Source organism: Dromiciops gliroides, chromosome 4 (assembly GCF_019393635.1).
Source record: "Dromiciops gliroides isolate mDroGli1 chromosome 4, mDroGli1.pri, whole genome shotgun sequence".
In the NCBI taxonomy this organism is placed as follows: domain Eukaryota; kingdom Metazoa; phylum Chordata; class Mammalia; order Microbiotheria; family Microbiotheriidae; genus Dromiciops; species Dromiciops gliroides.
Genome location: NC_057864.1, coordinates 366,979,098 through 367,006,662, shown reverse-complemented (window position 1 = coordinate 367,006,662; position 27,565 = coordinate 366,979,098). Strand labels below are relative to the sequence as shown.

Sequence of the window (27,565 nt, the reverse complement as noted above, 5' to 3'; positions counted from 1 at the left end):
TTGTCCGAGGTCACATCTGAACTCAGGTCCTCCTGAATCCAGGGCCAGTGCTCTATCCACTGCGCCACCTAGCTGTCCCACAACATAATCTTAAAGTCTTAAATGTATGTAATTTCATTCTTTTCAAAATTCTGATAAAGACTAGATACATACAATATAAACAATTGTAACTTGAATCAATACGAAACCAAGGATATGTTTTATACCATCTGGGTGTCTTCTGCACAGATTATAATGTCCATGTTTTTTTGTGTGTGAATTTGAAAAGATCATTATATTAATGAATGGATAGGCTATTTGATATTCTTATGTTAGAAAATGGAAGATTTGCTATAATATGAATAGTTTGAATAGTACAGCCCTGTAAAATGCATACACAAATGAAAAATCTTATTTACAAGGTACATACAATCTTAAAACATTAAAAATATTAATATTATAAATAGGTCCTAACTACATATCACATCAGGATATGGGTGGCAACAGGACTGAGCTGATTAGCTCCATAAGGGATATAATGGTACCACAATGTCTGAAAAGTACTTAATAAATATTTGTTGATTGACTGATTGATTATCTTCAAAGAGGTAGATATGTGAAGCAGGAAGTCTGGGAACACCAGTAGATTGAGACAGAAGCCAGGTATTCAATGGCTTGCCATGATTAAGAATAAGCAAGAGGCTTAGGAGCCAGGGGGTAAGCAAAGTAAAGAATAAGAAGATCTCGTTGGTAAGAGAGAAAAAGTTCAAGAAGTCAACAGATTGGCTCATATGATGATCAGGCCATATGATCATATGACATTCTCACTCCTCACTCTTTCTTCAACTGCTTGCAGTGTGATTTTTGCCATCAGCATTTAAACTATTTTCTCAAAGGTCACCAATGGTGCTCTTAAAAAAATACAATGATCTTTTTTGAATCTTTGTCTTCTGAATCTTTCTACTTTAAAAAAAAAAACCACTTTTGGCCTTTTTCTATTAGTAGGACTCTCTCTTCTTCCCTTGTCTTCTGAAATATAACAACATCCTGGTTTTCCTCCAGTTTCTTTAACCACACTTCTGTTTTGTTCCTTTGCTTACATAAATTCACATATTTTTTTCCATAAAATGTCAGAGTTGGAAGAGAATCACATACGCTGTCAGAAGAGGCCATTGTGTCCATTGTTTTACCTGTTTGTTACAGAATGCTAAAAATAATACTGTGATGTAAGAACAAGAAATATTAGCAGAACTTCTTTTTAAAAAAATGAGTAAAGGTTATTTGAAATCATGCTTCTGTCGAGGTTATTTAGGATAGCCAATGAATTACAGGAAAACAAGGCTATATGGAATTATATAACACATACATATGATAATAAGTGAGTGAAACTTATGGTGAGGGGAGAATGGATTGAGTGTAACAGTGGTAGGAATAAAGAAAGTTATGTCTAAAGAGTTTCTTTCCCCACAAAAGTTAGTTTGTTTATAAACAATGCTAAAAATAAAGCAACATATGCATTGGAACTTTAAGTACATTTATTTTTTAATATAGGGCTTATTGATAGCTAATAGAAAAGTGAATATATCATAACTGGTCATTCATTTTTATTGATTAGATGGCTAATAAACAATAAATTTCGATCTCTCAGTAAATGAGTTTTGTAATATTCTCCTGTCATTTTCTACCACACATAAGTAGGCATTTTTGCTTTATTCTTATTTTAAATCAAAATGCAAAAATAAATTTAATATGCAACTGGTTTTAAAACTGTCTGTTGCTGAACCAAATATTACAAACCTTTGCTCAAACAAAAAACTCTAGACTTAGTTCCAAACTGCTCTCCAGAATAGCTGGATCAGTTCACAACTCCACCAACAGTGCACTTGTGTCCCAATTTTCCCACATCATCTCCAACATTTATCATTTTCCTTTTTTTGTTACATTAGCCATTCTGATAGATGTGAGGTGTTATCTCAGAGTTGTTTTAATTTGTATTTTACTAATCAAAAGTGATTTAGAGCATTCTTCATGTGACTATAGCTTTGATTTCTTCTGAAAACTGCCTGTTCATATCTTTTGACCATTTATCAATTAGCAGATGGCTTGTATTCTTTAAAAAATCTGACTTAATTCTCTACATATTTGAGGACTTTATCAGAAATGCTATAAAGATCGTTTCTCAGCTTTCTGGTTTCCTTCTAATCTTGTTTGCATTGGTTTTGTTTGTGCAAAAAGCTTTTTAATTTAATATAATAAAAATGATCTATTTTATATTTTATAATATTCTCTCATTTAGTCATGAATTCTTTATCTTCTCTATACACTATTCCTTGCTCTTCTAATTTGTTTGTAATGTCACCCTTTATGTTTAAACCATGTACACATTTTAACCTTATCTCGGTATAAGGTGTAAGACGTTGATCTATACCTAATTTATTCCCTATTGTTTTCCAGCTTTCCAAGCAGCTTTTCTCAAATATTGAGTTCTTATTCCAGAGACTGAGGTCTTTGGGTTTTTCAAACACTAGATTACCATGGTCATTTGCTACTGTGTTTTATGTAACTAATCTACTTTACTGATTCACCACTCCATTTCTTAGCCAGTATCAGATAGTTTTGATGACTTCAGTAATTTAGGTAGTGTTGTCATTTTTATTATATTGTGTCAAGTGAGGAATTTGATAGGGTCCCTTCCTCCTTTTTTTCAAACCATTTACACAGTATTGGAATTCATTGTTTTTCAAGTGTTTAGTAGAATTTTCTTATAAATCCATCTGGTATTAGAGTTTTCTTAATTTGGGAGCTTATTTGGAAGCTTTTTCAATTTCTTCTAAGACAGAATTATGAAAGTATTTTATTTCTTGTTCTGGGAAATTTATATATTTTTGTAAATATTCATCTCCTTCAATTAAGATTGTTTCATTAATATACTGTTGGATGAAATAGCTACTAAAATGTTTTAAACTCCTTTATTATAACTTACAAATTAGCTTTTTTCACTTTTGATTCTGATCTTTTGGTTTTGTTTTTCTTTTTTCAATCAAGTTAGCTAATGGTACATCTTATTTTTTTATACATTAGCTCTCAGTTTTACTTATTCAATTTTTTTGTTTTTCTTTCCATTTTGTTAATATTTACTTTGGTTTTGAGGATTTTTTGTTGGGTTTTTAATTGGAGGTTTTTATTTTGTTGGTTTTTTCATTTGTTTTTAGCTGCATGAATAATTCATTGATCTACTCTTTCTCTTTTATACATGAAAGAATTTAGAGGTATAAATACCCCCCAACCTGCACCCCCAAGTACTGCTTTGACTGCAACATGAAAATTTTGCTATGTTGTCTTATTGTTGTCTATGTATTTAATAAAATTTGTCATTTGGTGCATATACATACATATATATATATATGCAAGCACTGATATTAATGTATTATCTATGGTATCTTTCTGAAAAATATTTTTCCCTATTAATCTCCTAATTAAAAATAAAGTCTATTTTTTGCCAGGATTTGTCTGAGATCATGATTGCTATCCCTGCTTTTATCCCCCCAGCTGAAGCATGATATTCTGTTCCAGCTTCTCATTTTAACTCTGTGTACATCTTTCTGTTTCAAGTGTGCATCTTAGAAACAAAAAATTGTTGAATTCTGGTTTCTAATCCATTCTATCTTCTTCTGTTTTACAAGTTTATCACATTCACATTTGCAGATATGACGGTTAATTGTGTATTTCCCTTCATCCCATTCTTTTTGTTTTGTTTTTGTTTTTGGTGAGGCAATTGGGGTTAAGTGACTTGCCCAGGGTCACAAAGCTAGCAAGTGTTAAGTGTCTGAGGACACATTTGAACTCAGTTCCTCCTGACTCCAGGGCTGATGCTTTATCCACTGCGCCATCTAGCTGCTTAATAACTATTTTCACACTCCCTTCCCTTAATCTCTTTCCCTCCTGTTTCCATGTTGGGTGAAATTTATTTCTGTAACCAAACATGTGTGTCTGTGTGTTTTCCCTTTTTCTGGTTATGTATGTCACTTATGTTCAACAATTTTCACAGTACTTTCCCTTCCCCTCCCTTTCTATTTTTCTTTTAAGATAATTAAAGTATTACAGAATCATTTTCAGTCTTCAGTCTAATTAGATTCCTACTAGGACTCCTGAAGGGATAAAATGATTCAAAGTCTCCCCTATAACATTATGCAGTTTTTCAGGGTAAACTGGGTAAACTTCCCTTCTAAAATATATTCCAAGCTCTGTCTTCTTCTCTTTTCCTTTTAAGTGGTAGTTGCCAAATCTTGTGTAATCCTGACTGTGGCTCCTGAGTACTTGAATTCTTTCTTTCTGGTTGCTTGCTAGCAGTACTTTTTTCCTCTGATCTTGGAGCTTTGGATTTTTGCCATATTATTCCTGAGGGTTTTCATTTTTGGTTTCTTTACTAAATGACCAATGGATTATTTCATTTTTACTATGCCTCATCTTAAATTTTCTTTAATAATTTCCTTAAATCTGATGTTTAGGCTGTTTTATTGGTCATGACTTTAATGTAATCCAATGATTCTTAAATTGTCTCTCCTTGAAATCTTTTTCAGGTCAGTTGTTTTTATTATGAGATACTTTACATTTCCTTCTATCTTTTCAGTCTTTTGACTTTGTTTCAATATTTCTATTTGTCTCATGGAGTCATTAGCTTCTATTTGGTCAATTCTAATTTTCAAGAAGTTAATTTCTTGAATGAGGATGTGCACCTCTTGTTACAAGCTGTTGATTCTCTTTTCATTTATTTATTTAATAGCTCTCCCTTATTTTCCTATTTTTCCTTAACTCTTATTTAGTTTAAAAATAATTTTTAGTCCTTTAAAAATTTTTTTGCTTTAACTCTTCTAAGATTTCTGGCTGGATTTCCAACCAAGTTCCATTTTTTAAGTTTTGCTTGGAGAAGTTTTTGAGTCATTTTTTCTTCTTCTGAGTTTGTGATAAGCACTCCCTTGTTTCCAGAATAGTTCTCTATCATATGATTCTTTTTTTAAAAATTGGTCATTCCTCCACTTGACTTTGGACTTCATGTTAAGATTGGGCTCTGTGCACTTCTGAGACAATCATCTGTGCTGAGCTTCTGTCTTCTTGTGTTCTACTGCTTTTACAACTCAGGTTAAGAACCTAAAAGCTTTCAATGCTTCCAAAGTGATGTGATCTGGGGCAAAGTAAACTCAGTGCCTTCCTCATCTGAGCTCTACAAGTTCCTGACCCAGGTTTGGGTCTATTAACTTTAGCCTAGTTAGAAGTTCCAGTAGGATTATTGCTGAATTCAGCCACAATTGGCCCACTGGAAGGTTCTGCAAGTTCAGAACAGGTGAAGTGCAGGCTCCCCTTTGATATGGAATTCCTGACTAGTTATTTAACTGTAAGCTTCAGTCTGGGCTGGAGACTAAAACTGAGTTCCTGATATGCTCCTGGAATCAGACACACCTACATTTTACTTCTGAACCTGTTCAAGGACAAAACTAGGACACGTGACCACAACTGCTCTGTTTTACCTCCATTAGAGACAAGCCCCCTCCTCAATTAAGCCCCGCATCTATAATGAGAATGGGGTAGTATGAGACAGAGCTTCCAAATAGCTTTCATTCCTATATTCTAGGTTAGTTCAGGGGTCCCCTATCACCCAAACTCAGATATCTTTCAGTCCCTGGGCATTGGAAGTAGGCTACTCCTAGGCAGACCTCATCTTCAGAATCTGCAAATATCTGTTTTCTTAATCCTACCTGGGCTAGCAAAATGACTCACTGAATTTGTTTTGGATTTCCAAATGAGAATTCAGTTTGATGTGTTTTCTAGATCTTTGTAGAGGGGGTATGGTAGAGACACCAACCTGCCCTTCTTGCTGTTACCCCACCATTTTAACTCCTCTGAGATAGGAAAGTCAGTTAAACTGCTTAGTACTCTGTTCAATTTTCTTAAGATTTCCAGATAAAGTGCCAACTTTCATTGGTAAGGCATTTCCTCATTTAGGAGTCCCTCTCATCTGTACAGAATACTAATTTCAAAAAATACAACTATTTGTATTAAAATTATATTAATGATTAAAAGTCCTGAAATCTTCACTCAGAATATAATGATCCATCACTATATGATAAAAATATAATGCTACTTCTAGTTCTCATGTAAAATGAGAAGCCTGAACTAAATGATTCATATGGTTAGACTGGTATATTAATTACCCTGTAAAATTCTATTTTTAATACAATGTCAGTTTGCTTATCTTTTTTTTCTTTCACATAAATATAAAACAAAAATAAATTTCTACTCATTTGAGCTTCCTGGTTGTGCTCATAAGTGGGATATACATATATGTATATATGTTTATATATGTATACATACATATACACACATATAATCTCTATTCACAAAAATACACATAACACATACATGTGCTATATGTGTATGCATATCATGTATATGTATATACATACATATAGCTATTAAAGCTTAAAGTTGTACTAAGAATTTTGGGATACCCAAAATATATAAATGTTTGGCTGTGTTATAGTCCAAAGACAACAGCATTTCAACACATAAGGCCTCATGAGGGCAAATACAGTGTTACCACTGTAATTGGTCTTTGTTAACATATCAAAATCCTTTGGTGCCTATCCATAAAGCATGGTGTGATTTCAAATTCCTCAGAGTACAAAGGTTCTTTCATCAATATTGGAAACCCTCTTTGAGAGAATATTTTCAAGGAATGGATGGAATTCTGGGTGTTGTAAGAAGCCTTTGAATGATCTAAAGAACAATGAATGGCTAACAAGAAATATTTCTTGAGTTCAGAGACCTTTTAATAAAAGAAGACCTAAGCCTGGTATTTTCTTCTTTTAGGCTATGTTCTTGGGAAGGATACATGGCATATACTTGAATATGGACTTAAGCTTCTTAATGGAGAACCAAGACTTTTCTAAATGTTTTATCAGAATAAAAGGGGCAATAAACCATAAAGAATACAAATGGCTCAGGGACAAGACACACTGTGTTAGGTATGGGAGGCAGACAGGTGGTTTTAGGTACATAGAAGGCTACAGATAAGAATAGTCGGGTCACAGAATTCTGGCCACAGAAGGAACCTCAGAAGTCAACTTCTCCAACTCTCTCATGTGATGGCTTAAAAACTGGAGGCTTAGACAGGTGAAGTAATTCACCCAACATCAGATAGATTGTTGGTAGCAGAGTCAAGACTCAAATCCAGGTCTTTTGACAAATTTACTGTATAGTCTACACAAAACAGCTGCATCCTGGTTATCTTTTCTTCATCTTCTTCCTTTTCTTTAAAACTCTATAGGCCATGGGGCAGCTAGGTGGTGCAGTGGATAAAGCACTGGCCCTGGATTCAGGAGGACCTGAGTTCAAAGCCAGCCCCAGACACTTGACACTTACTAGCTGTGTGACCCCGGGCAAGTCACTTAACCCTCATTGCCCCGCAAAAAAAAAAAAAAAAAAAAAAAAAAAAAATCCTCTTGGGGCAGCTAAGTGGTGCAGTGGATAGAGCACTGGCCCTGGAGTCAGGAGTACCTGAGTTCAAATCCAGCCTCAGACACTTAACACTTACTAGCTGTGTGACCCTGGGCAAGTCACTTAACCCCAATTGCCTCACTTAAAATTAAAACAAAACAAAACAAAACTCTATAGGCCTGAGATTTCTCAAAAGGCTAAAATTCCTTCTGAAATATCTAACAGGGTAACTAGTCAATGATGGCCAAGCCCTAGGAACATGCATATTTTGGTAAGTCTACTTCTGGAAGATCTCAATGATGTGGAAAGGAGAGATCCAGCTCTCATTTTATAAATGAACAAACATGAAGCTCAGAGATGTTAATATATTTGACTAAAGTCATAGAGATAATAAGTTGCAGATCTGAACCCTAATTCTCTTGACTCCGTATGCAATACTTTCTACCATACCACACACATATTTCAGACTATTCATATGCAATGAGTACTGGAAAGACTTTCAGTCCATTGGGCCATATCAGAAAAAGGAATTGAATGGAAGACATGGCATGCCATTGCCAGAGATAGTTTACAATTCCCCTGAGACTCCCGATTCCCCCACTGCCTCCCAGCAGTGGGGAAGAGGAGCATTTGGTGAAAAGGATAAAAAAGTAAGGGAAAATAGCACCTGAACCAGTACTACAAACTGGCATGCCAGATATATGCTATTCATTTATTCATTCACTCATATGTATCAATATAAGTATATACACATACCCCTAAAATACATGAGGTCCAAGTTTTTAGGCTTTGCTCACTCATAGCCCCCACATCAAAGCATACAAAGGTATTTTTTGACTGTTTTCTGTTAGTATAATATGTCATAATAAAGAATTTTTTAATTCGCTATTAAGCTAGAAACTAAGTTGCTCTCTTTCCTAGCATATTACAAGTAAGGAGAATTGGTGCGAGCCACTTAGTAAATGAGGAAGAGACGTCCCTATCTGCCACTCAGTCAAAATATCCATGAATATATAGTGCCTATGTTTCTATTGTATCTTCTGTATTCATTATTTTCTTTTTCTTTTTTGTTTGGGGCAATTGGGGTTAAGTGACTTGCCCAGGGTCACACAGCTAGTAAGTGTCAAGTATCTGAGGCCGGATTTGAACTCAGGTCCTCCTGAATCCAGGGCCAGTTCTTTATCCACTGTGCCCAGCTGCCATTATTTTCTGATTGCAAGTGAATGAATATTCTAAGATGGAAAGACTGGGGCAAATAGCAAGACTAGGAAATCTATTCAAATCATCTAAAATCCCACCAAAAACCAGTCCTAGAATCTGTGGCAGTAGTATCTGAGTCCTCATCTGAGAAGCCAGCATTGCCACTGAGTGACCTGGCTGGGAAACACACACACACACACACACACACACACGATTTACATATCAATCAAGAAATCACATCCTACAAGAAGCTAAACACAGTTCAGTAAGGAAGTGATTAACCTGTCAACCACCTAACCCTATAAAGGAAAAAAAAGGACTCCCAGGGTCAGGAATTATCCCTCAGCTACACAACTATAAGGAGGAAGAATAGGTTTAAGCAGTCTAAGGCAGAGGGAGAGACAGAAAGATAAAGGACTATCATAAAATAAAGGACTTTGAGGTCTCAAACATTGACAAAGAACTACCTCAGCTGAGCCTTAAAGGAAGAAAAGAGTCTTTAAAAGGTGAAAATGATATGGAAGGGAATGACAGAAATAGAAAATGGCATGTGTAAATGAAGATAGAAAATTAGATATGTAGTTCAGTAAAGAGTTAAGAAGGAAGGAACAATGTCTAGGAAGAAGGTACAATTAACAGTGTTAAAGTTACAAGTAGGTCAGCGAGGACAAGGACTGAGAAAAGGCCACCAAAATGAGCATTTAGGAGATCAATGGTAACCTTAAAGAGAATAGATTAAGTAGAGTAACAAACAGAAAGCATACTAAGAGGCTTTTTCTCATGTTAACAGTTATATATACATTTCATTTATCTTTGCATACACCAAATGTACTAGAGGAAATTTCTTGAAGAAAGAAACTGTATTTTATTCATTTGTAGCCTCCACAATCTAACAGTGCACACGGTAAGCATTTAATAAATGTTTGTTGAATGAATGAATATGAATATGAATATGACAGGGAAAATGGCAAACTAGTCAAGTTTAGTAAGGTTAATTACCAGTAACTTGACTACTAATTAAAGCATTCTCCAAAACCGTAAGACAAAGAAAAAATGCAAAATGGAAACTCATAAAAAAGCACTCTCATAACAACCCTAAGCTAAGTCATTCAGATATTATCATCCCCACTCTATGGATGAAGATTTTGATGTTCTTAAGAAGCTAAATAGCTCCTGGTCACATAATGTCTTTTATCTTTTAACTTTGTGTTCCCAAATTCTCTTCTTCCCTATTCCTCCCTTAAGAACTCAAGCAATTCAATATGTTATACATGTGCTGTCCTGCAAAACATAGCAGACAAAAAAATAGAAAAAGGAACTAACAATAACAATAACAACAAATATACTTCCATTTGTATCCAGATACCATCAGTTCTTTCTCTGTAGATGGATTGCATTTTTCATAAGTCCTTCAGAGTTGTCTTGGATCATTGCATTGCTGAAAATAACTAAGTCATTCGCAGTAGATCATCTTACAATATTGCTGTTATTTTGTATATAGTACATTTCACTTTGCATAAGCTCATGTAAGTCTTTCCAGGTTTTTCTGATAGCCTCCTGCTAATCTTTTTTTTTTATATTAAACTACATTTATATAGTACTTTAAAGTGAGATTTCCTTACAAAATACCTGTGAGGCTGATTATTGCAACAACAATAACAGCTAACATTTATATAGTACCTTATAACTGACAAAGAATTTTCTTCACAATAGCCCAGCAATGTAAGTACCATCATCACCATCGTGCTTGTCTTACATTGCTCTTGCCTCTGCTTCAAATTTTTTCCCCAGTTACTATTGCTAACTGTGTTTTCCTCCATCATATTCACTCCCCATGAAATTTTCTCTATTTTCTACCTTCTTTTACCCTTTCCCTCCTCAAGTGTTTTGCTTCTGATAGCCCCTCCCTCAACCTGCCCTCTCTTCCTTCAACCCTCCCCCCTTATCCTGTTCCCCTCTTACTTTCCAGCAGGGTTAGATAGATTACTCTACCCAATTGAGTGTGTATGTTATTTGCTCATTCACTCCCCTGCTCCTCCCCTATCTTCCCCTCCACTCTATAAGCTTTCTCTTGCTTCTTTTATGTAAGATACTTTACCCCATTCCACCTCCCCCTTTCTCCCAATGCAATTCTTTCACCCCTTAATTTTGTTTTAAAGATGTCATCATGGGGAAGCTAGTGACACAGTGGACAAAGCACCCACCCTGGACCCAGAAGGCCCCGAGTCCAAATCCAGCCTCAGACACAAGACACTCACATACTGCTCAACCCTGGGAATGCCACCCCACCATAACTGCCCTGCAAAAAAAAGAAATAAACAAAAATAAATGCTTTACACATATCATCCCTTCATAATGAATTCCCACCTGTGCCCTCTGTCTAAATGTATTCCTTTCAGCTGCCCTAATACTGAAAAAGATCTTATGAGTTAGAAGTATTATCTTCCCATGTAGGAATGTAAACAGTTTAACCTTTTAATCTCCCTCGTGATTTCTTTTTCCTGTTTACCTTTTTATGCATCTCTAGGATCTTGTATTTGAAAGTCAAATTTTCCATTCAGTCCAGGCCTTTTCATCATGAATGCCTGAAAGTCCTCTTTTTCATTGAAGTCCTATTTTTTCCCCTGAAAGATTATACACAGTTTTGCTGGGTGGGTGATTTTGGATTGTAATCCCAATTCCTTTGCCTTCCAGCATATAATATTACATGCCCTCTAATCCTTTAAAGTAGAAGCTGAAAGATCTTGTGCTATCCTGACTGTGGCTCCACAGTACTTGAATTCTTTCTTTCTTGCTGCTTGCAATATTTTCTCCTTGACCTGGGAGCTCTGGAATTTGGCTATAACATTCCTGTAAGTTTTCATTTGGGGATCTCTTTCAGGAGGTGATCAGTGGATTCTTTCAATTTCTATTTTACCTTCTGCTTCTAGAATATCAGGGCAATGTTCCCTGACAATCTCTTGGAAGATAATGTCTAAGCTCTTATTTTGATCATGGTTTTCAGGTAGTACAATAATTTTCAAAATATCTCTCCTGGATCTATTTTCCAGGTCAGCTGTTTTTCCAAGGCGATATTTCACACTGCCCTCTGTTCTTTCATTCACTTGGAGTTGCTTTATTGTGTCTTGATTTCTCATAAAGTCATTAGCTTCCATTTTTTCAATCCTAATTCTTAAGCAATTATTTTCTCTAGAGAGCTTTTCCATTTGGCTTTTCAAGCTATTGACTTTTTCCATGACTTTCTTACATCACTCTCATTTCTCTTTCCATTTTTTTCCTCCACCTCTCTTACTTTATCTTCAAAGTCCTTTTTGAGTGCTTTTATGGCCCGAGACCAATTCATATTTTTCTTGGAAGCTTTGGATGTAGGAGTTTTGACTTTTTTATCTTCTTCTGGGGGTATATTTTGATCTTCCTTGTTAGCAAAGAAACTTTCTATGGTCCACATTTTTTTCTGTCTGTTCATGTTTCTAGCCTATTTCTTGACTTTTAAGTCCTTCTCAAAGTGAGGCACTGCTTCCAGGATGCACTGTCTAAAACTTCAAGGCATCTCAGGTGGTACATTTTAAGGATAGGCAGGTTCTCCACTTGCCTGGCCTGTGCTCTGGTCTGTAAATAGCCCCAGGCTTGCTTGCTTGCTCTTTAACTCAGAAACAAAATTCTGTTTCACTATGTTTGCTAGCTTCAGTGAGCCTGTGCCCCTTCCCCATCTGGGTCTGACACTCAAGATTGCTTCCTGGTTCCCAGAATGGACAGAACGGAGTTTTGCCTCAGCACCAGCAGAAACCCCTGTTATCTCCACCCCCACCCCCACCCCCACCCCCAGCCAACCATTCACCACACTGTGGGTTTAGTTCCAGAAGAAGCTACCATGGCAGCCGATTAAGAAGCTCCAGAGGTCTCTTTCTCTGGCGTGGCCTACCTGTGGCTGGATCTGCATATACAGCCTCAGGACTGTGCTCCACTCTCACCCTGGTACAACAGACCTTTCCTGCAAATCTTCTAAGTAATTTTTGGCTGGAAAATGATCTCACCCCATCCTTTTGTGGGTTCTGCTGCTCCAGGAATTGTCTTATGGCATTATTTGGAGGTTTTTGGCATGATTGTGTGGGGAGCTCTAAGGGGTTACTGCCTTTCCTCCACCATCTTGGTTCCACCCTGCTCCCCCCTCCCCTACATAATGTCTTAACACAGGATTTGAACTCCTATCATCTGACTTTCCATTATATTACATTGATTCTCAAAATGACCCCACCTCCTCTGTGAATCCTTACTCTGCTTATAGTGATAGTGGCAATGTTGTAAAAGGGAACAGAAGGTGGTAAGAATTACAATTTTTAGAGAACCTATAAACACTAAGTTAATTGTCAGCACACTGAAATATCTTTGTCCAAAAACCAATAAGTGACCTCAGGAACCATAATAACATTGACATTCTCACTATAAATGAAAGCCAAAGCCCAATACAAGGAAAGATAGTACACAGGTATTCTATGAAGAGCCAAGTAGGTTCTTTGTGTCCCCAAGGTCAACAAGAAACATCATTTCATAGCACACTTGATAGATTACTCTCCAGTGCTAATGAGGAACACAAATGAAAAGAGCATCACAATGATAATGGATTATGTGTCAATATCTGCTGCAGAAAAAAAGAGGCAAATGAAGGCAAGGAAGAACCTGATTTAGAGATCATGCTGAAAAATATAATACTTCAATAGATCTGAGATTTAGGGTTATAGTTGAAAAGCTGTAATGGACCTTCAAGTCTACTTTAAACCTCTCATTTTTCAAGTAAGGAAACTAGCCCAGTGTAGTCAGAGGATGTGGACATTCTTTCTACTTGTTTAGATCCCAACTCACCCAATCCCTTTATCCTGTATAGTTGCTGTCCACACACTCATTTAGATTCATTCAAAGTGCTGTGAAGTTTTCTTCTGCGTCTTTTTGGCATACAATGGATATCAGTGGGGCATTCAGTCTGTCTATTTCTTATTCTTCAGTCCTTTCACAGGACAGACTCAACTCATTTTTTAATCATATTTCCTCAACAATCTTTCTTTTGTTGGTTTTCACACATAGGTCATCCCTGAAAATATGCTGCAAGCCTTCCTGAGCATACCAAGCACCTTTCCATTATACTTTGGGTAACCCACAACTCTTTTAAGAGATTGTGGAATTCCAAGATTCAAAATCATACAGCACTGATGAGAGAACATTTGTGTTAAAAAGATGGTTCCCTAGATAAGGGATTATTAAAAACCCTACACAAGTTCACTCCAGCCAATTTGTTTCTTCTATACTTTTAGGCCCAATTCACTGTCAGTCTGCAATGACTGTCTTAAATATGTATGTTGATATACCCAATGTGCAGTTCATCCAGCTACATGTAGTAACCTGGACAACAGTAATTTTCATTTATTTAATTTTTCCTACATGGACTGTTTATCTCATTTCCTTTTAAAAAACCATGGATTTTACTGAAAACCTGAAGGACTCCATATAATCAGCAATAATATCATCTGTAAAAAGGATTATCTGGAAGACTTCTATCTATGGTAAATTTATTTTTATTTAGACTTCACACAGGATATAGTCTATGACAATGAATATCTTTGGCAAGCATTAATATCTTTGTTTTATATCTCCTTTACTGGTAACAACTAGAAGATCAAAGAACAGAGTTTATCAAAAAATTTTATATTACCTAAAAACATGTGTTGTAGTCCAAGCCTAGCTTAAACTAGTCTCACAATTCAGGTTTGAGAGAGGAATAAAATGAGACTCACATAACACCTAACATATCAGATGTTCTGTAACACAGAACATCTAAAAACTAAAAGAGTTTTTACTTAGCCATTAAATGGAAAAGATATCCATCAAGTATAGACCAATCAAGTTCAGAGACAGCTTCCTTGTGTTTTAAGGGAAAACAGCCTGAGCTATTCCCCAATTGATAAATGGCAAAGGGATATGAAGTCAAACAAAGCTATTAGTAGTGATCTGAAAAGTTGCATAAATAATTAAAGAAATGCAAATTAAAACAACTCTGAGGTAACACTTCACACCCTTCAGATTGGCGAAGATGATGAAAAAGGAAAATGATAAATGCTAGAGGGGATGTGGGAGAATAAGTATACTAATGAAATATTGGTGAATTGGTCCAACTATTCTAGAAAGCAATATGAAACTATGCTCCAAAAGCTATTAAACTGTGCATACCTTTGACCTAGCAATATAACTACTAGGTCTATACCTCAAAGAAAAAAAAAGTACTCACATGTACAAAAATACTTATAACAACTCTTTTTGTAGTGACAAAGAATTGGAAACAGAAGGGATGTCCATCATTTGGGGAATGGCTGAACAAGTTATGATATATGAATGTGTTACAAGAAATTATGAAGAGGCTAGTTTCAAAAAACTTATATGAACTCATGCAAAATGAAGTGAGAAGAACCAGGAGATTAATTTACAAAGCAATAGCAATATTATAATCAACTGTGAAAGACTTAATAATTGATCGATACAAAGATTACAATTCCAAAGGATCAATGATGAAAAATGGATTAATTAATCTCCAGATAGAGCACTGATGGACTTGAGTACAGATTGAAATATTTTTTTTTCTTCTATTCTTTTTCTTCCTCTCCCAAACATGTCTAATGTGGAAATGTTTTATATGAATTTTTATTTGTAAAAGGTTTTATATTTCTTGCATTCTCTCTATTTTTTTTGTTTAGAATTTTATTTTCCAAAATATATGTAAAAATAATTGACATCAATTTTTTAAAACTTTGTGTTCCGATTTCTCTTCCTCCCTCCCTTCCCACCCCGCCACCCCCAAGAACTCAAGCAATTCAATATGAGTTATACATGAGTAGTCATGGAAAACATCCCCACATTAGCTGGGTTGTGAGAGAAAACAGTTAAAAAACAAAACTTCAGATTAAGGAATTGTTAAATAAAAAATTTTTTTAATGTGTTTCTGTTTTCAGATACTATCAGTTCTTTCTCTGCAGATGGGTTGCAATTTTCATAAGTCCTTCAGGGTTATATTGGATAATTGCCTTGTTGAAAATAATCACATGCTTCCCAGCAGATCATCTTACACTATTGCTGTTATTTTGTATAGGACATTTCACTCTGCTTCAGTTCATGTAGGTCTTTCCAGGCTTTCCTGATAGCATCCTGTTCATCATAACTTTTATATAGTACCTTAAACATGACAAAGAATTTTCTTCACAATAACCCAGCAAAGTATGTACCATACATTTTGCCATTATAGTCAATCATCATAACTATTTCCCTCCATCCAATTCCCTTCCCATGATATTTACTTTATTTTCTACCTTCTTTTACCCTATTCCTCCTCAAAAGTGTTTTACTTCTGACTGCCCCCTCTCCTGTTCTGCCCTCCCTTCTTTCACCCTTCCCTCCTTATCCTCTTCCCCTTCTACTTTCCTGTAGGGTTAAATAGATTAGTTCTCCCAATTGGGTGTGAATGTTACTCCCTCCTTGAGTCCATTCTGTTAAGATTAAGGTCTTTGAGTTAATTCTGTGTTCTAAATTTTTCTTCCTACCTCCTCAACCCTCCCTATGAAATCAAGCAATTCAGTATGCCATACTTGTGCAGTTTTGCAGAACATCTTCATCTTCCTCAAAAGTGTTTTGCTTTTTACTGCTCTTTCCTCCAATCTGCCCTTCCTTCCTTCCTTCCCCTCTTCTACCCCCCCTTTATCTCCCTCCCCTCCCACTTTCCCTCAGGTCAAAAATATACTATTATACCCACTTGAGTATATATGTTATTCCTTCTTTGAGCCACTTCTGATGATAGTAAGCTTCACTCATTCCCCAACTCCTTCCCCTTCTTCTCCTCCCCTCCATAAGCTTTTTTCTTGTTTCCTTCATGTGAACTACCTCTCCTACCCCTCAACCCTATTTTAATGATGTCATCATGGGTTAGCTAGGTGGCACAGTGGACAAAGCACCAGCCCTGGACCCAGGAGGCCCTGAGCCCAAATCTGGCCCCAGACATAAGACACCCCACCCTGTTTGCCCCACAAAGAACAAAACATAAATGCTTTACAGATATCATCCCTTCATATTCAGTTCAGACCTGTGTCCTCTGTGAATTCCTTATTGAGAAAGTTCTTATGAGCTTTAAGTATTATCTTCCCATGTAGGAATGTAAACGGCTTAATCTTTTAATACCCCTCATGAATTATTTTTCCTGTTTATCTTTTTAAGCTTCTCCAGGGCCTTGTATCTGAAACTCAAATTTTCTATTCAGTTCAGGTCTTTTCATCGCAAATGTCTGAATGTCCTCTTTTTCATTGAAGTCCCATTTTTTTCTCTGAAAGATTATACACAGTTCTGCTGGTTACATGGTTCTTGGTTGTAGTCCCAGTTTCTTTGCCCTATGGAATATCATATTCCATGCCTCCAGTCCTTTAATGTAGATTCTGCTAGATCTTGTTTTATCCTTAGTGTAGCTCCATAGTATTTGAATTCCCTTTTTCTAGCTGCTTGCAATATTTTCTCCTTGGCCTGGGAGCTCTGAAATTTGGCTATAACATTCCCGGAGGTTTTCCTTTTGGGATCTCTTTCATGAGGTGATTGGTGGATTCTTTCAATTTCTATTTTGCCTTCTTAGTCTAGAATATCAGTGCAATTTTCCCTGACAATCTCTTGGAAGATGCTGTTGAAACTCTTATTTTGGTCATGGTTTTCAGGTAGTCTAATGATTTTCAAATTATCTCTCCTGGATCTGTTTTCCAGGTCACTTGTTTTTCCAAGGAGATATTTCATATTGCCCTCTATTTTTTTTTATTCATTTGGATTTGCTTTATTGTGTTCTTGGTTTCTCATAAAGTCACTAGCTTCCATTTCTTCAATCCTAGTTCTTAGGCAATAATTTTTATCAGATGCCTTTTTTATCTCCTTTTCTATTTGGCTTTTCAAGCTGTTGACTTTTTTCTCATAGCTCTCCTACACTGCTCTCATTTTTCTTTCCATTCTTTCCTCCACCTCTCTAAATCTTCCTTCTATCTCTCCTACTTTCTCTTCAAAGTCCCTTTTGAGAGCTTCCATGGCCTGAGACCAGTTCATATTTTTCTTGGAAGCTCTGGATGTAGGGGCCCTGAGGTTGTTATCTTCTTTTGAGGGTACACTTCGATCTTCCTTATCGCTAAAAAAACTTTCTATAATTCTCAACTTTCTTTGCTTGCTCATCTTGCTGTTTTTTACTTGACTTTTAACTCTCACTGTGGGGCCCTACTTCCAAGCTACACTGTCCCAAGCTTTAGAGGGTCCCAGGTGTTTTAGTTTGAGGGAGGGCAGGTTTTTCTTTCACCTGGCCTGTTCTCTGGTCCTGGCCTATTCTCTTGTCCGAAGATAACTCATGCCAACTTGCTAATTAACCAGCCAGCAGAGTGCTGAGGTGGTTCTTAGCTTCAAAAAGCCTATGCCCTTCCCCAACCTGGGACTCCCACCTTTAAAGATTTCTTCCTGGTTCCCTGCTGGGGTGGGATAGCTCAGTTCCTCCTCAGGTCCTGTAGACACCCCTGTATTTTCCAACCCCTGGGCCACCTGTTCAGCCCTCTCACCCAACAATAAGCTTAGTTCCAGAAGATGCTGGTGCTGCAGCTGATTCAGAGCCTGGTGGTAAGTTTCTCTGGCGCAGCGTGTTTGGGGTCTCTGTCAGCTCAATCATAGGGTTAGACTCCACTCATAGCCCAGTACGGCCCCCTTTAATCTAGAAAATAATCTCAACTGTCTTTTTGTGGGTTTTGCTGCTCCAGGGTTTGTTTTATTGCTCTTTTGGGGGTAATTGTGTCAGGAGCTCTGTGCTTTTAATGTCTTTCCTCCGCCATCTTGCCTCCACCCCATTTTTTGCCTTCTCCAAGAATAGGAAAGGGGTAGAGGGGGGAGAGAATTTGAGACTAAAAATAAAACTATTTTTAAAAAGAAAAGAAAAAACTACCTAAGCTTAGATAACAGACAGTAACAGAAACTCTGTGTTGGAGCAAAACCATTAAGGCTACATTTTCCTCAGCCAAATCAAATACTGCTTTGTAAACACTAATCATAGCAAGAGCTTATGTCTATATGTTTCAGACGAGTGTTTGAAAATGTGGTCTACTAAAGAAAATAATCTACAAAAGTCTACCCATTCTTTTTTATCTTCCCATTGTAATGATTGGAATGACGCCACCTACTGGAGACTTGCTGTGGAGAGCTCCACCATGAGGAAAATGCCTCAGAGGCATTGTGGCTTTTCCTTGGCGTCAGGAAATGACGCTTGCTCATGGGTGCTGTCTATCAAGTCTACCAGCCAATCAACTGGAGGAGCCTCCTATGGTCTGGGAGGAGACAGGAAGGAGGAAAGGGAGCCTGCGCAGAGAGCGCGGGCCCTTTTGGCTTCCGGACTTGATGGTGGTGGCGGCAGAGGACTTCACAGGAGATTTGAGGAAAGATAGGAATGTCAGACTGTTAGAATTCTGTTCTCAATCTTTTTCTTTCTATTTTCCAATAAACCCTTAAAAACCTAAACTCGTTTTATCAGTGATTTTTAGTCAGTTTCCCCCAAACTGGGGGAACACATTAGAATCCACATTTAGAATCTTAAATTACACACCATTAAGAATGCTATTAATATGTGTTTAGCTTATTCTCATAAACATCTCATAAAGATGAAAATATACATATATATATGCATATACATATATATGTTAGTAGTTACTAATATTCTCTCTACATTAGAGACTAAAATTTTAGGGTCTGAAAATGGTGGTTTCATTGTTACTGAAAATAGAATAGATCATTATAGAAGTATTGACAGACAATCCATTTTCTACGTGTTCTTTTAGTTTCACCTATAAATACTCTTGGGATGCAATGGCTTAGTTACAGCTCAAGTGAAATTTCCCTACTTTTGTTATTACTTTCAATGCTTTTTATTGTTTTCTAAAGTAATTCAAGTAATATGTTTCTATAATCCCCAGTGGTTCCCATTTTGCCTTGCTTGGCAAAGAAGTTAAGGGCTTGCTACAAGAGTTAGTTTCTAGGCTCCGCTTTCTTATAGTAGAACTTGCTTTTTATCAGTGAAGCACTTACAAAATAGTGGTAAGGTCAATATTTTTTCCTTTGTTCATTTCTTATTTGGGGGGACTTCCAGATTTGTTTTAATAGGTCAGGCTGAATCTATTATAACTGTTTGCAGCATCTTTTAATGTTTAACCTTCTAATTTAATGTTAATTTTTATCTCTGTCTTAACCAATTGATGTCCTTACAACACACAGAAAGCTAATTTTGATATGGTTCTCATATCAAATACCAGTTATTTCCTGTCTAAATATAGGCAAATAGAAAAGGTAGCCATAATATATATGTATAAGGTATCTCAGTATTATTCACACTTCTTTTCTTTCCTCAAACCTAAGCCATAATTTCCAATTCACCGTATTTCCTTCACAATGAAGTCACAGAGTACTAAAGAATATAGCAAGATAAAATAATAAAGCATTCCATGAATTATATTGCTTATTGCTTCTGGACACAAAATAAAACCAATTCTGCCAAAGCCTTTATTTGCCTTTCCAGGGAGACCTATAAACAAGGCAACTTTCCATTTAGTTGCCATCTTTCTATTTAACATTTTTGTCTTAAGGTCTCATTTACTGCAAAAATGTCAATACTAATGTGGTTCATTTCTTCTAGTAATATTTCAATTTGTTAATCATTAGAGAAGGATCTATCATTTAGAACAAATTCATTTAAGTTCATGTTTATAGATAGTCTAAAATCTCTGTCATGATTTCCTACTGACCTTTTCCATGATCATTTTGGAAATGGAAGTGGACCAGACAAAACTGAGGGCCTTTCTAAATCTATGTTTCACAAGTTGCAATGGCCAAAGAATTGATTTGCCTGGAAGCCAACTCCTGGTAAACCATGTTCAGTTATAATTGTCTTGGGATAGCACCCTCAATCTAACACCTTTCTGGCATAGTAAAAGCTGCCCAGTCTTATGCTCTTCTGGGATAGCCTTCAGAAACTCAGAACTTTCACTTCACAATGAGAGACCAGAATTGGACTTTGCAGAGTTCTCCATAAAAGTTCTCATATGTTTCCAAGGCACAGGTTAACACACATCAGCAATTCCTTGTTGCCTTCAGAATAATATACAAACTTCTCAGCCTAGCATTTAAGGGCCTCTACACTCTGAATCGTAACTACCTTTTCAGTCTTATTCCAAAATATTTCCACTCACATATTTCAATTAAAACCAGATCTTCAAGAGTCCTCCGGTCTGGCCCTATGCTATTCAGTTTACTCCAGAATAAATCTGGTTTCTACATCTGCGTATTTAAAATACACACACACACACACATATGCTTTTGGTTGTTTCAACTAAAAGACGTTCACCATTATTTTCACCAATATCCAGTAAATAACAAAGCATTTGACTATAAATTAAGGTCATACTGGTATATTCTATTACATATAGAATAACTTTAATTTGTTTTTAATTGATATGATTTCATTATTTTAATAGACTATGAAAAGTTTTTTGAAATATTTCTAATCCCCATTACCAAGGTGTTTTTTTTTTACCTGCTATCTCTAGAAGTACAGCTACATGATCACCTTCTGCCAACTTCACAAATCCAACCTGATTTCTAAAATTACCAATTCCTTGAAAAGGTAAATTTAAATCTCTTCCTTGTAGTATTTCTTCTATTAATGCTTTTGTCTCCAAAAGAGCATCTATACCTCTGTTAAGAGAAGAAAAATATAAAAATCAGATAAAGAAAAGTTATAATTTCTAGAGATTATAATAAAATCTTGCAAGATTCATTAAAATCCCTACCAAATGTTGTCATCTCAGAATCATTCCTAAAAAGTCAAACTGTTCAGCATAAGCTCATATGGTAACTTGAACTTTACAAGTAAGCATTAAAGTTAAGGCTAATATGAAATGAAGAACTCAAAATAAAAGTAAATTAAATTTCTAGTATTTTCATTTTATTGAAAAAGTTGGGAGTGAACATATGTGCCAAAAATTATTATAATTTTCATAACCCAAATAGAGGAAAAATAAATTACATTTCTAACATTTTCATTGCATTTTATTTTTAGGAATGACAAGTGAATTACTTGTAATAACTATTTCATGATTCATCAAGAGTTCAGAAATACTGACTTGTCAAAACAAAGTATCAAACAAAACTACTGACTACATCTTTACATAAAGTACCTAAAATATTAAAAACTACAACTTATATTTGACGTATGACTAATAGACTATTAAATTGATCCAAATGTACTAAATAAATAAAAATATGCCCCCTGTAAAGTACTCTAAATACAAATCGCAACAATGGAAAGAGCACTGTATTTATAGACCTGAGTCCAAATCTTAGTTTTGCCACTTTCAATGTATGTGAATTTGGGAAAGATTGTTAATTTCTATGGGTCTTTATTTACTCATCTGTAAAAAGGAAAAGGGTGATTAAGTGATTTCTTATGCCCTTCACAGCTTTAAATCCAAAATTCTAATGTTCTAAAGAGAAAACCTGGTAGTATTAATTAATCTACAAACTGGATGCTAAATCCATGTTGGAAAATACCAGTATTAAAAACGAAGCTCTGCCGTATTTCAATTGTTTCATTTTCCTTACTGAAAACAAACAATAAAGGCTAACTAATTCCACTTTCTACACTTTTATCTCTGTAGTGTTTTGGGTAGTAGGAATTAGTTATTTTCGATATTAAATAAAATTATTGCTATATAGCTCACTTTTTTAGAATGAATTTTTTAAAGTGTCACTAGGGGGCAGACATTATCTAGTAAATAAATAGTTACTGCCTTTCAAGACTACAATATCACTGTTCAAGAAAACCATATTGTTTTACTTTTTTTAAAGTGCATTATTAATGTAGTTCTATATCAAATATGTGAGAAAGAGCAATCAGTGGTAACTTTTAATCAGTGGATATTTTATTCTTCCTACTTACTGACCCAAGTCAGCACTTATTCTGGGATAATTATAAAGTGTTGAAAATAGGCTTGCTAGAGGACACACAGACCCAATCTAATTATTTTTTAGTCATATTCATGTGTTCACAATGACTTTGTAAATGGCAAATTTTCTTATTTTATTTAAAATATCTTCCAAATCCAGTACTTTTGAACTGCATCTTTAGTAAGGCCAGTAGCCTAAAAGTTACTGAGTCAATATTTGTTAAAACACGCATAGGTCTTCCTTATATATGTGATATATGAGGATGTAATAACATGATAAATCTGGTCAGTTTAATACTAAGTTATTTTAAAGGGTTTGGTGGTTCCTATCTTAGAAGAAAGTCTATGTAAGGCACATTTAAAAATTGGAACAGCAACACCCTATCTATTAAGTAGATTCCCCGTTTTTCTTTAACAGTAGATAATCTGCACTCATATCATCTTTTCCTCAGTTCATCTATATTTTCAATTAGGAATATTTTGCTATAACTTTAATTGATTTATTTGATGACTATTTTAAAATATCCCTAAGTTTTACATTCATTTTAAAGAAACAAAAATAATAAAAGTTCACTCCAAACTAAAAGTACTATAATTTTTTTTGGGGGGGGGTTATTTTTTTGTTTTTGTGAGGCACTTGGGGTTAAGTGACTTGCCCAGGGTCACACAGCTAGTAAGTGTTAAGTGTCTGAGGCCGGATTTGAACTCAGGTCCTCCTGACTCCAGGGCCAGTGGTCTATCCACTACGCCACCTAGCTGCCCCTACTATAAATTTTTAAATAGGATATAAGAACTAGAATAAAGAATCAAACTATAATGGTTCAGTTAAGCATATATTTGAAAATAATTAATCAAGTATATATTGAAGTTACTCAAAATACATCAGTGACAAGTGCATAGGACATAGGTTCAAATCCCACATGTTCCACTGACAACGTTTCTTACTGTAAGCAAATCATTTTACTTTTGGGGGGGGGGACACAATTCTATAATCTATAAAATTATTTAGTTCTACTAGATGCCTTCTAAGTTTGCTTTCACCTTTAAAAATATTATTTTATTCTTTCAGTATTTCTCATTATACGTTTTTCCCAGAGTAGACCTATAATAAAATAAATATGTGGTAAACAAGTCTTTGAAATGCTTCTTTCCACTGTCTTACATATAAAATCAACAATTACAAAACCAGTCAATAAACAAGCAATTATTAAAGACCTACTATGTCCCAGGTTCCAGGGGTACAAAGTTAGGCAAAAGACAGTCCCTACCCTCAAGACCAGAGTATAATAGAAGAGAAAACCTGAAAACAACTATTTACAAACAAGATACATACAGGATCAGTTGGAGGTAATCTCAGAGGAAAGACACTAAGTTTAAGAGAGAATGCAAAAGACTTCTTTTAGAAGGTGGAATTTTAGCAGGAACTTGAAGGAAGCTGGTTGAGTTAGGTGGTGGACATGAAGAGGGAGAGAGAGTCCCAGGCATAGAGGACAGACAGATGAAAATGTGCAGAGTCAGGAGATGAGTCTAATGTGAGGAACACCAAGGAGACCAATGTCACTGGACTGTAGTATATGTATGAGGGAGTAAGGTATAAGACTGGAAAAGTAGGAAGGAGCCAGGCTTAATGGCCTTTAAAAGACATATAGAGGGGCAGCTAGGTGGCACAGTGGATAAAAACACCGGCCCTGGATTCAGGAGTACCTGAGTTCAAATCTGGCCTCAGACAATTGACACTTACTAGCTGTGTGACCTTGGGCAAGTCACTTAACCCCCATTGCCCCACAAAAAATTAAAAGACCATATAGAGGGTTTTATATCTGATCCTGGAAGTGACAGGGAGTCACTGGAATTTACTGAATAGGGGAATGACATGGTCAGACTTGTGCTTCAGGAAGGTCGTTTAGACTTTTGAGTGCAAGATGGACTGGAGTGGGGAAAGACTTGAGGCAGGGAGACCAACTAGTTGTCTGTTGCAATAGTCCAGTTGTGAGCTGATGAGAGCTTGCACTGGGGTAGTGGCAGTGGTAGTATGAGGAGATGTAGAGTAGGGGGAGAAATATACAAGAGATGTTATGAAAGTAAAATCGCTGGGACTTGGCAAGAGATTAGATATAGGGGATGGAATAAAGTGAGATGTTCAGGATGACACATTAGATGAGGGTGAGGCTGGGTAACTGCTCAATAGTTGTGTAAGGAAAAAGTCAGTGGACAGGAAGAGATTTAATACAAGTGTTAGAGGAGCAATCTGGAGAAAACTGGATGAAGAGGGATCTCTTGTGCAGGTAGAAGGGTTTGTCTTGGAAAGAAGGGCCACTTCTTCATATGAGACAAATTAAAGGAGGAGATATTGGCAGAAAGCATTTGAATGCTGTGAGATGAAGAAGGAGCTCTCCATGAATGGCTTTGATTTTTTCCATGAAATATGAGGCAAGTTTCTAAGAAAGTAAGAAGGAAGAGAGCCATGGGAGATTAGAAGAGGGATGAAACAGTTTAGAAAAGCTACAGTGGTTAGTGGAATAGTGAGTCATTTTTAGGGAGGACTGTCTTGCCTCAATTTTGATATATTCATATATATATGTATGTGTGTGTGTATATATATACACATATGTATATATACACGTGTATATATACACATAGAAATATATATTATGTGTATATTGAATCTCCCTAAAAGCTTGAGGGCTCCTCCTTATTGATTTTTTATATCCTCCACAGAGCCTAGGAGACATACACAAAGAAAAGACTCTGACCAAACATATCATCCCAGGGTTCATATTGTGTTGAGTGTGACATTGTCCACATTGCAGATAATGATATAGAAAGTATTAAATTATCAGCATTGACAAAACCACAAATAAAATGGGTCATTTCCTAATACATCAGAAGTCCTCTCCAGGGAAGTAGTAACTTCAGTCAGCATAACTTTATCAAGGACAGGTCATGCTGGATTAATCTCATTTATTTATTCACATATTCACTTATTTACTTATCTATTTATTCAGGTAGAATACTTTAAACATTAAATATTTAGATTTTCAAATCATATGATAAAGAGCTTTAGCCTATCCTTATTGATATAATGGAGAGAGGAGCATCAACTAGTTGATAGTTTAGTTAGATAAATCCTTAATTGGTTTAATGACTGAACTCAAATAGTGGTAATTAAAAGATCAATGTCAATAAGAAGTAAATTTTCTAAGAATCTGTCCTTGACTCTGTAGTGTTAAACATTTCTATCAGTGACTTGGAGGAAGTGTATAAAGTATACTTGTCAAAAATTTGCAGAGTACATGAAGATCATTAACATGCCAGACCTGGGTCAAGATCCAAAAAAAAAATCTTCAACTGTACAAGATCAAGAATGAGGAGTATGTGGTTAGACAAGAAAGATCCGGGCTTTTAGTGATTCAAGATGCACCAGATGACCTCTAACTTCATGAAGCCTTCCCTAAATCCCTAGTCCCTACCTCAGGGTTAATGTCAGCTCTCCCTTCTTAATTCTGTCATAGCATTTTCCCTAGATTTCTCTCTGCTCACTGTCTTGTCTCTCATGGTTATCTATGTACTTATCCCTTTCCTCATTAGACTAGAAAATTCCTAAAAGCAGAATCTATTGACACTTTTGGCCTCAAGATGAGGTGCACCCAAAGAGTTATTGCCATCCTTGTCTGGGTTAAGAGAAGTATTATCTAGGAGGTGAGAATATCAATGTACTCTGCCTTCATCAAACCTTATCTATGCTGTGTAGTTATGAGTGCCACAATGAAGGAAGAATATAGACTAGTGTGAGTACATTCAGAAGAGGACAAGGATGATGAGAGATCTTGTTCAAGGAAATGGACATGTTATCATTGGAGAAGAGTTAGGCTAATAGCTTTGTTCAAATATGAAAGGATCAGTCTTGAGGAAAAAGGATTACTTTTGTTCTGTTTTGCTTCTTAGGACTGAAATAATAGTAATGAATAAAAGTTGCAAGCCTAAATATAAATAAAAACTTCTAGCCATTAGAACTTTCTCAAAGTGGGATAGTCTGTTTTGGACAGCGATAAATCTTCACTATCAGTATTTAAGCAGATACAAGACGATTACTTTTGAAAATAACATAGAAGGGATTTTTGTTCAGATATGAATTTGACTAAGCCTCTAAGAAGGCTTCAAACCCTGAGATTCTATGACTCTGAACTCAGAAATATGCTAAGCTGAGGCCAAAGAGAAGTCTCTACTATTGAACCACGGATAGAAAGAGGTCCTCTATTTTGCTATACGAGATACATATAACTCATTGAATATTTTTTTTAAAGCAGAACAACCTAAGAACAATGACTGTATCTACTGATCGCTGTAACGCAAAATAAGACTCTGTACCAATCTGGTTATACAAGGATTGTAATAAAAGGTGGTAGGGGACAGTAGAAATATGAACCTAAATTACTCTAAAGTCTTCTGAATGAACTCATAGCGTCACAGATTTAGAACTGGAAGAGCCCTTAGAGATCATTTAGTCTAGCCTCTTCATTTTACAGATGAAGAAACCAAGGCCCAGAGAGGATAAATGACCAATCCATCGTCACAAGTACTAAGTAGGAAAGCTGATATTGTAACTGAAGTCCTGAAATTCCAAATTAATGACTCTTCCCACTGCACCAAATGGCCTCTCTCTTCATGAAGCCTTCCCTGAATCCCCAGTCCCTACCTCAGGGTTAAAGTCACCTCTCCATTCTTAATTCTATCATAGCATTTTCCCTAGACTTTTCTCTGCTCACTATCTTGTCTCTCATGGTTATTTAAATACTTATCCATCCCCTCCTTAGACTAGAAAACTCCTGAAAGTAGAACCTATTTGACACCTGTCTTTGTACTCT

General features: G+C 36.0%; 1 protein-coding gene across 8 annotated transcripts in view; it reads right to left on the bottom strand.

Annotated features, from left to right (window-relative positions):
* AKAP7 (A-kinase anchoring protein 7) overlaps nucleotides 1-27,565 on the bottom strand; it is a 169,003-nt gene that overhangs the window by 105,375 nt on the left and 36,063 nt on the right. For all 8 annotated transcript variants that reach the window (XM_044002905.1, XM_044002907.1, XM_044002908.1 and 5 more), the window contains one exon: nucleotides 21,290-21,450. In XM_044002905.1, the coding sequence (XP_043858840.1) occupies nucleotides 21,290-21,450 (161 nt within the window). The remainder of the gene's footprint in view (nucleotides 1-21,289; nucleotides 21,451-27,565) is intronic.